This window comes from Bacillus rossius, chromosome 1 (genome assembly GCF_032445375.1).
Source record: "Bacillus rossius redtenbacheri isolate Brsri chromosome 1, Brsri_v3, whole genome shotgun sequence".
NCBI lineage: Eukaryota > Metazoa > Arthropoda > Insecta > Phasmatodea > Bacillidae > Bacillus > Bacillus rossius.
Genome location: NC_086330.1, coordinates 6,435,040 through 6,445,306, shown reverse-complemented (window position 1 = coordinate 6,445,306; position 10,267 = coordinate 6,435,040). Strand labels below are relative to the sequence as shown.

At 43.4% G+C, this 10,267-nt stretch overlaps 1 protein-coding gene across 1 annotated transcript; it reads right to left on the bottom strand.

The window, feature by feature from the left end:
* Window positions 1–1,738: 1,738 nt before the first annotated feature.
* On the bottom strand, window positions 1,739–6,080 carry LOC134539271 (uncharacterized). Its single transcript, XM_063381142.1, has 3 exons — window positions 4,401–6,080; window positions 4,213–4,305; window positions 1,739–3,228 (listed from the first exon to the last, which is right to left on the bottom strand). Exons 1-3 carry the CDS (start codon window positions 5,612–5,614, stop codon window positions 1,866–1,868), a joined length of 2,670 nt encoding a protein of 889 aa, XP_063237212.1. The 5' UTR covers window positions 5,615–6,080; the 3' UTR covers window positions 1,739–1,865.
* Between the last annotated feature and the right edge of the window lie 4,187 nt (window positions 6,081–10,267).

The window sequence follows — 10,267 nt, the reverse complement described above, 5'->3', positions numbered from 1 at the left end:
TCTCTAATACCATAAAATAGTTTAACTACACTTTCATTGGAATATTTGGAAAGAAAGACAAAATATAAATTATAAACACCAATTAATAATATAAAAGAGACTATCTGTAGCAGCCGACCACTAGTAATACTAATAACACGGAATTCCGTTAATTATTTCCTACAGTCAAACAGAGCCAAAAAGATTATTATTAAAATATAAAAAAAAAATTAATGACAAAAACTGTTGAAACCAAGTTGGCGTTTTCTGTTACATTTCCTTAGAAGATAGAAAAGAATATTATCAAACGATATACTCATGGTGAAATGCAACAAGAAAATATTTTTCTAAAATTGTCATTCCAAAATATTCTCTTAAGAGTAAAATTTTTAGGTATATAGTAAAAATTTTTCAATAAACTGTAAAGTTGTGTCGGAACGTTTTGTGCTGTGCGAGTACATCTGGCAACAGAGCGCGCTGAAACCAGGACAGCGCTCAGAGTATATATTGGGAAGAGAGATGCACTGAGGGTGAGACGCTCTATGGAGACCACACGTGACGGGAAGATCGCTCCGCAGAACCGCGGGTTCCAGCACCGGGCCAGCCAATCGCGATGTCGGCTCTCCGGATGGTATTCCAAGACGTTGGTGGTGAGGTAGCGAACAAGCACTGCCTTGCTGGGAAACAACGGTAACCTAACTCGCGGTCCGTATTCCAGAACGAACGTGTCCAAACCGAATCCCAGTAAGGGGACAGAAAAAAAAAACTAGCTGTGTCCGAATACCAGCCTAATGGATCCCTTAGCTAAGAGATCCACTAAAAGTGCATCGTATTGGACGCGGCCATCTTTGCATTGCTTCATAATTTTCACAAGGGTTATCGATGCACCCCTTCATCCGTCAACTAAATAGTGATTTTTAGAGATGCGGCACTCTCATCCACTGATACGCCCCTACATCCATTAGCTTGGAATCCACTAGAATGTTTTGAAATCAGTTTCTAGCCTCGTGCAGGGCACAGTTTATTAGAACTGCTGTTTTTTTTTTCGTTATCTGACAGGGATTGCATTTGCAAATGTTCTGGAATATGGTCTGCGAGTTCGGTTACAGTTTTATCCCAACTAGGTAGAGCTTATTCGCTACCTTACCCGAATGTCTTGGAATACCGTCCCGTGTGACATCATTTGATGATAAACCCATACTGTATTGCTGACGCGAACCAGATAAATAATGAAATGGCAATTTCTCAGACGTTGTGGTGTACTTTTCTATGAGAATGATTTCAAATTATGTTCGGGATGGCTATAACACATGCATTAAAGCAGCAATGAACTATCTGGGTGGAGGGCTTGGCTTATTGACATATACAGCTCATCACGATACAGCTGTGGGGCGCAAAACTGTAGTATTAGCAAGGAGGGGGGTCATGGAAATTCACACGGGGAAAGGAATAAGGAAGGCCCCGTACCCCGAAATTTTGGCACGTGAGTTTTAACCAACGCAAGTTATCTCTGGATTGGGTGCTTGTATGTTTTATGCACTTCATATGTCGGCCTTGTATGCACTCTATAAGAAGAAAACTTTAAAATACACAGGAAGTTTCCATAAAACATAGTTTTGACGTTTATGTTTATCAACCCCGTTACACAGTCGCAGTTTTGCAAGCTGAAGCCCCAACTAAGGGATCTACGCCAATGGTCCCACGCACCGACTACCCATCCCAGTAAAACAGTATTGACTAATAGAAAGTACGAGTTGCATCATTGTAAACAAGAATACGTCACACTTTTATTTAAAACAAACATGTCACAGTATGCAACTCGGTGGTGAAACACTATGGACTCTTACAATTGGAAATTTAGCATCGCAAGCGCGGGGATGTGCTGGTTACAAATTGTCGGTGAGAATGTTAGAGACTATCTTGAGCACGGAGCAGAGCACCAGCACCAGCAGAAGAGTGGGGAAGCTCGTAGTGCAGGTGTCGGGCGCCAGATGGCTCGTGTGCCCGACGAGAGGCGCCGCTGGGCTCGCGGGCACCAGAGCGTCTGCAAGGGGCACTTGCCGCGCGCTGGGGGGTCTCGGGACTTCAGGGCCTCCCCCGAGGGACCGGCCGCCCTCCGAGCAGACCTCGAACACCCTCATCCTGGCGAACATCTCCCGGCGCTCCCTCACCACGCCCCTGGGGAGGGTCCTGATCTCGCAGCTGCGCGCACGGCGGTCCGCCAGCTCGGGCAGTTCGGGCGACTCGGGGTCCGCGCCGCTCAGGTACTGCTCCAGCATCTTCCTCACGGCTCCTCTGGCGCGAGCCCTCTCCTGGAGCGGGCTGGAGACTTCCTGGCACACGCTGGCCACCAGCTCCAGCAGGAGTCCCTGCACCACCTCCTGCGCCGAGCAGCCACCAGCTTCTGCCTCGAGCCTTGCATCCTGGTAATTCTCCTGAGCCATGGCTGGTTCCAAGCCTCCCACCTGGATGCCAACCGATGTGCCCGTTAGTATCTCCTTGTCGTTTCTTTCAAGTACATCATTACCGCAACTCACATCAAGCTGTTTTGTATCCGTCTCCTTCACAGCTAGCAGTGTAGTTAAGTTTTCTTCAAGAGACTCCGGTTGATCAGGTGCGGTCGCTGTTACATTTCCAGTTTCAACGTCAATTCCTGTTGTCGTCATCCTCGAGGCCTTCTTGTCTGAAGACTGGTCTCTCTCGCTTTCCGAGCTGACTGGTTCTCCTGCTCGACATGGAGTCCCTTGCTCTGGTGCGTCATGACGCTCGATGCTCAGCATCTCAGCACAGCAGTTCAGAGGAGGTTGTGACGATTCATCACTAGTTTGTTTTGAACCATCCTCCGAACCGACGAAGAACCGAACCGATTCCTGGTTGACAGCGGAGTTTCTTTCAGGTAGATCCTTGCATGTCTCGTTACCTCGCACTTCGGGGAAAACGTGCCTTCCTCCAGTGGGTTGTGGTGACTTCGTCTGTAAGTCCAGGGATTTGGTCCTCTTTGGTACACCTGAGATATCTTGTTCACATAGTGGCGGACCTGTGCAGTCACGTTCTTTTGAGCCTGCGTCTCCGGAGCTCCGCTCCCCAGACAACTGTGCTGTCAGTCTCGTGCGATGACCCACCTTGAGACCAGCCTGTCTGTTCTGTCCAGGAGGACCTTCTGATAGGCTTGGGTGGACTCTACAGCAATCTGGCAGCTGGCTGAGACAGGGACCAAGTTTAGGTTCACTGTGGCTCTTTATCATCTTCCTGAAACACACATGGACCACTTTTAATAGTATTCCCTTTTTGTGTAGTATTTCGTTCCTATAGACACTGTGACTTATTACGTGCTGACACTGTACACGTATTTCAGGTTTTTGTTTTTAGCTTAAATAAGAAAAATTGTTTTTAAAATATGAGCAAAATATTTGCACTGAAAATAATTTTCAACATAAATAAAACATTTTTTTTTTTGCCTGGATTCGCTTTTAAATCTCACTTGAGAAAAGTTGACTAGGAACTCCGTGGAGTTTGAATATTTTAATGTCTTCACTTCAGTCAGTTTTTTATTTGAGGTATTTTTTATAAAATAATGCATAAGTTAATTATTTGCAGTTGTATCATTTACATTTTCACAAATGAGAGTCTTCTCCGAATAAATTAAATCAGGAAGACGATATTATTGAAACTGCTACACATTACTTTTTACCACAGACTAGTTATGTGAACCTTTACTTCTAGATTGATGGCGGATTATCTTTCCTTTGCTTGCAGAACCCAACATAAAGTTCCAACTTTGCTTACACTGCGATGCAGTTCGAATGAAATTTATAGTGTATTATAGTCTTCGGATTCAAAACTCGTTTGTTTGCATATATTCATTATTAAAACAGAGTGTTAATTTTTTGATGTGATATAGTCTTATAAATCGATGAACGCCGGCTGCACGCACGAAAAATGTCACGTTCCGCCTGAGCCAAGCATGCAAGAACCGGCTAATCACTGTGCGAGAAGCGAGAAAATATTCTATGATATCAAGCAGGTAAAGGCGGGCTTTTTAACTTATTGTTCGTGATTATATTTAAACAAATTATTTCAATTAAATTTGCAAAAACTGTAAATAATATTTGAAAATTAAAAAGTATGCAATTTTTCATCAATGTTTTCATATGACGTTATCACGTAAAATTATGGTCCGTAAACCGACTTTACAGACAACCTCCTTTTTAGCTAGTTTTGTTACCAACTTACATGTTCTTCGCTACAGACTTTTGCTTCTCCTGCAGTTCGGGGCTAATAAGGGCTTCCCTCAGGGTGCACAAGTAGAACAGCCGGAAAAAGTGGCTGCAAAAAAATATTCACAGTCTGGAAATGTTTCAAAAAAAAGTTAGAATGTCAGCAGTTATTGTAAGCTGTGAGGTAAAGGAAGAGCGAGGTACCTTGGTCTCGTTCTCAAAGTCCTCCGAGCAGGTAAAAGCGGCGTGGCTCGACCTCCCTGAGGTCTGCACGGCTGTCCTGGACTCCTTCTGGAGGTCGGCTCAGCGCCTCCTTTGACGCCTCGGGGTGTTCTCGTGGGCGCGACGGAGCTTGTCTCAGCTCTTCCTCTGGAACTATTCTGTGGCCTCACTTGAGTTTTCCTCCCGTGCCTGTCGTTAGCTTTCCCACGCGTGTTTACTTGGCCAGCCTCGTTGGCGAACCGTGTCTCCTCTGGTGGTTTCGACACTGTTCGGGAGAGCTTTCTATCTTTCCCACTCAATTTAACGTCGAGGATCGCAGGGGTGAATGCTCTGCTGACCACCAGCTGACCCGGAATGACTTCGTCTTGACCTCGCTCCATAGTGTTTGCAATCACGCCTGCGTTAACGTTACTTCTCGAACGCCATCTACTTCGTGATTTAATTTTCGCACGAGCCGCTAGGAAGGTAAGCTCGGAAGATATCGTAGCGCACTGGTCAGCGCTGAGAGACGTCTTCAGTTTCGTGTCCTCAAATGTTAGATGGTTTGTTTCCGTGCCTTTTCCATTTCTCAAAATTTTTGGCACGAATCTGCGTTTCTTGCATCTCTTGGCAGACAATTCTGACTGTACGCTATTGTTGGTGTGTGTAGTCTGTGCGTGTAGTGACAGTCGAGACCTGTGTCTCAAAATGAAACGTATGAAATGTTTATTAGTTTGATTTAAGTTTTTCATCAAATATTTGCAGTGATCGTTGTTTGGTAAAATTTTTTGTATCTTGGTTATCATAATACTCATTTCCAAAAGAAAGCTCCTACTAATTGTCATTTGGGGATTCACTTTTACTTTACAATACAAGAACTCGCCATATTTTTGCGTGAAATCTTTTATGGTTGATAATGCATTTGCGTTCACTTCGTTATCAGTAACATGATACAAATCCTGATGGTTGATAGTCGTTGGCAGTGGATTAAGACTTGCTAGATAGTTCACTTTATTAGGTTTTACTATATAATCTATTGATTCCATATTTTCTGGGGGTTCGTGTTTGTATACAGTTGAAGATATATGTATCCCTTCAATTCTTTTACACCATCCAACCATTGGATTTGCACTCCCAGTATTCAATGCAGTTTCAACTAAGTTTTCTCCTGCGTGAACATTCAATATCTTAGTTAAGTGCTCTTTATTCGATAACATACATTTGCTTTGGTTTCCTCTGTTGACAATTACTCTAAAGTCACAACCACTTTCCCTTGGTTCAGTCAAAAAGACGTTCTGCGAGTCAATTCCATCTGCGTGTTGTGCCCTTTCGGCCTCGCAGTCAAAACAAAGGTAGTTCAATTCCGTTGGCGGTTCTGTTCGGTGGGTTTTGGATAGGGTGTTTTCTTCGTAGCCAATGTACACGTCTGCTTCCACTCCAGCCTTTAGTTTCACAGGCAGTTGGAAATCAGTGTCACTCTGCGTTATTAAAAGCTCTCGTTTCTTCGTTGTCTTCGGCTCGGAAGGGGTGCTGGTCTCGGGATGGACGTGGCATTCCGGCGGAATGTCGTCTTGGTATGTTCCGCAAGCACAGTGGCTCGGGGCCGGTGGTTCTCGGGCTTGCGGGCAGTCCCTCTGACGGGAGGGGCTCCGGGGAGTGGTGGCCGCCGGCGCGGACCGCCGCAGCAGCCGGTCGTAGGCGGACATGAGGAGGCGGTGCTCCAGGTGTCTCTGCGCGCCGAGCAGCTCGCTCTCCCGGCAAGAGGGGCCTTCGGGGTCGACCCCGCCCCTGAGCGGGCCGCGCCCCGCCGCCGGGGGCAGCGGCTCGCCGCCGCCGGAGCAGCGCAGGTGCGCGAGGATGGAGGCCCGGTCCAGGTCGAGGTCCAGGTCCCTGGAGGGCAGCCTCGGGGGTGGGGACTGCGGGGCTCCTCTGGGCCTGGGGCGGTGCTCCGGGGCCGCTGGCCTCGTCTCCCCGCGCAGCACCCGGCCCAGGGCCTGCCGCCTGGCGGGGCTGCACCCGGGGAGCAGTTGAGCTGTCCTCGAGTCCATCAGCCCTGCACGCGTCCTGCCCGGAGCCACCTGCAGGGCCTGGCGGCGATCACACGAGGGTGGAGCGTCCACGCAACCCTAAATCCCTACAACCCTACAACCCTACAACCCTACAACTTAACATTGTAAAACAGTAGAAAACATCAATAATGTTCGCAGGCTTTCACGACCATTGCCTGAAGTAGCTTTGGCTTCTGGGTTGTAGCTCAGTAGGTAACTGCTCCCTGATGATGGCGACTGCGATGTCGGCCGAAACGTCGGTGAATTATTCGCCAAGGACACGGCTACAACCCAGAAGCCTAGCTACTTCAGTAGAAAATATTTTTTTTTTTCCACAGGAACAAAATATGCAATTTGATTTAAAAGTGTTATTTTCTTTCACTGTCTGTAAAAATGATATATATATAACAAAGGTCTTCTATGCACATAATGTCTGCATATTTAAATGTTTTCGGAACAATCCTCTTCAAATGTGGCGGTCGGCTATGCAAAGCCAAAATGCAAGAAAGGTGGAAGTTGGACAATGCCTGCGTTGCATTGCCACACCTTGTGTAGTTTATGAACAGGTACTTTATCAAGTGGTTGCTGAACATTTGAATTAAAATCATGGCCGTAGTAATGGTAGAAATAACATGTCCACTTATGCATGGAAGCTTAAGCTTAAACAATAACTAAATGCAGAAAATGATGAAATAACTGACATTTGCAAAAAAATAAAATTAGAACACTCTTCACTTAAAGGTTATACGAAACTGAATCTCTCATAGAGGTATGTGGTCGCCATAAATATGGGACAGTTAATAAATGTGCAGACACATATTTTCCAACTAAAACTAAATGATATTCTAGAATGTAAATAATGTAAAATTATGAAGATTTATTTTCAAAAAAGTCTACTATAAGATTTTTTATGAGCCATAATAACAAAAAATAACCATGCTCTGCTTCCATTTTATGCTGCTTCACTTTACTATTTGCTATAGGGCTTCTGCAGATATTAAATATTGGAGATGTACTGGTAAATATTGTTACGAACACGAGAGACAAGACCGTGGTGGATGCATTACATAATGAATTGTATGGATGCATTTGGCTTAGAACGTATTGCCAACAGCCATATTAGAGTTCGTCGTGTTGTGGTAGGGTTACCTACGCTCTAACCGGATTTGTCATGTCATGTAGATCGTGCATCATGACTTCAGCTTCACACCTCCATTGTGGCAAACTTGAGTGGCGTGAAAAGGCATGAGAGTGCTAGAGACCAGTATGTGATACCCAATGCGATAAAGGGATGTATTTGTGAGCAAGTCCAGTGTATGCAAACAGGACATTTCAGATGTACCTCTATGAAAACCTAAAACAGCTTTTGTAAATTCCAGCTGTACTCTGAGGAACCCACGTTTATAGTTTAAAAGGTGCCCACTGCCATTTAGTGTTTTATTGCGTAGACAAGACATTTTTCAACGTGAGATATCATTAATCCTGTTGTTGCCAGCCTATTGTTTACTTGATACTAGCTCTGCAACCTTGATCCTGTGGTTCTCCAGAGAGCCTTATGAATGTAGCGTAGCCAAGGCTGTTTTCAAAAAAGACAAGGAGGTTAAATGTCAGTACAGCGACCACAATCAGGGATGTATCTCGTGGTCAACAGTCTTAACTGCGCTATTAAATGACAACATAAATCTACGTCACTTAGCAAGCACACATGACACCCGCTCTACTGCACTGTCTTGATAGTTTCAATCCCGAAAACACATGTTAGATTATGTACAGACTATTTTAATTATTAACACAAACCACGCTTGAAACAAACAGTACCATAAAAGATTACCTACTTAGGGGCTATTTTCTTAGTTAGCTACTACAAATGCACACTTGACACAGGAAAACAGATGCAAACAGTTTAAAAAAAATGGTATTAATACTATACTGAAGTCACTACACCATTCGCCTTTAAGTTTCAGGTGAATTTATGGAATTCAGAAAAAAAAATTTCAAATGCTGTTTTTAAGGAAAATAGAAGAAGGAATCTAGTGTTTAAAAACACCACTTTCGTTTGTTTTTCTTTTTATGAAAAAGCCGCAAACTTATAAATCTACCACATAAATATTATTCACAAAATACTATGATATATATTTTTTAAACATATTCTGCTATAATAACTGGAAGTCTTACAGAAAGTACTTAATCTTGTACCGTGGGTTGTCATCTACATATCATGATTATTAGAAAGAACTGGAATTAAGTGTTCCCTTTCTTGTTCGCCTTTCCTGTTATCTTTGACGCTGAAGCAAAAGTCCCACACATATTCGACTTTAGTTTACTTCAAAACTATGTTTAATGAGCTCGCTACATTATTGATAGAATTCATGTTTGAAACTAAATAAGTAATCTTTATTTAATTATATTTTTGCACCATGTAATTACTTCACATTTAAATTGTGTATATACCTGGCAAACCAGGTTGTCATCAGCGCTGAAACTTTCTTTGAAATTCTCTTGCTTTTGAACCAGATAAAACATATAATTTTTAACCATGTAGAAATTCAAAGCATTTATTATTAAATATTTTATAACGGTTGGAACCACTAACCAAAAAGTGACTGCTAAACAACCACACAAGCATAGATATAATATACATTATAAGTTACACTCTGAGACATCGTTGTTGGCAATATGCAAGCCGTACGGGACCAACGAATTTCCATAAACGTTGAATGTGTTTTTACAAGCCAAAGAGTTGTATTTAAATTATATTAGCATAGTGTGCAGTACGAACTGAAATTGTGTTGTTTATATCACTGAAATAAATATTTATCGGTATTTACGTGTACTATCCAAAAATATTAATGCGTGTACCATAGAGGTAATAACATCTCTTGGTATATACAATGTCTGAACAAATTTTAAAAAATTAGATATACTAAGGTGGCAACCGAATATGAAAATATGAAAAAGTATGTATGTACATATAAACAAATAGAGAGAAGTATTAATAAACACTGGGAAATTTCGTAAATTCCGTACATGCATTTTTATATTTTGTTCCAGTTATATAATAAATTGGTTTCAGTTGGTTTCAATGGCTGTTACTTACACGTAATTTAATTAGGAGTAGTTTTAAAAACCTCAATATATATATTTTTTTGGTTTTACCCCTTGAATTAAATGTCAAGCTGATATTTGTTTCACTAGCACAGGAAGTCTGTTATACAAGGGCGTCGCCAGCCGATGGCCTAGGGGTGGGGGGGGGGGGGCAAGTTGTGGGAAAAGTATGTACTTTTTTGCATTTGGCTACATTTTTTTTAATCTCTAGGGCTCTAGGGGGGGCAACTCCCCCCCCCCCTACTCCCCCAACCCCTGGCGCGCCCTTGCTGTTATATTAATTTAAACTTTTCTGTTTTTTTGGACAATGTGGCCTATTCTTTTCATATAGGGCTTAACTGTTCACATTTGCGCACTGACATACTGACATTTCGGTAGCTCCTCAAACTCCACCTCACCCGCTTCAACGTCTCGAGGCTTGCAGCTGTCGCGGCTGATTTGTGCACACAGCAAGAGGTGGGGGGGGGGGGGGGACAGCTCGGTAACAGCGATTTTTTTCTAACCTAACTAAAACTAAGTGTATTTTGGAGGGGTCCGGGTTAGGGAGGGACCTAGGTGCGTCTCAGGCCGAAGCCTATACGCCTGGTCATGCTGGGATTAGCCATGCAGGGAGAGGGTCGCATGCATCATGTGATACGAGGGGATTGGCCAGCCATTGCAACGATTGGCGCCATGACTAACTCCCCTCACTCTTAAATCTAGACTATAACTAGAGAT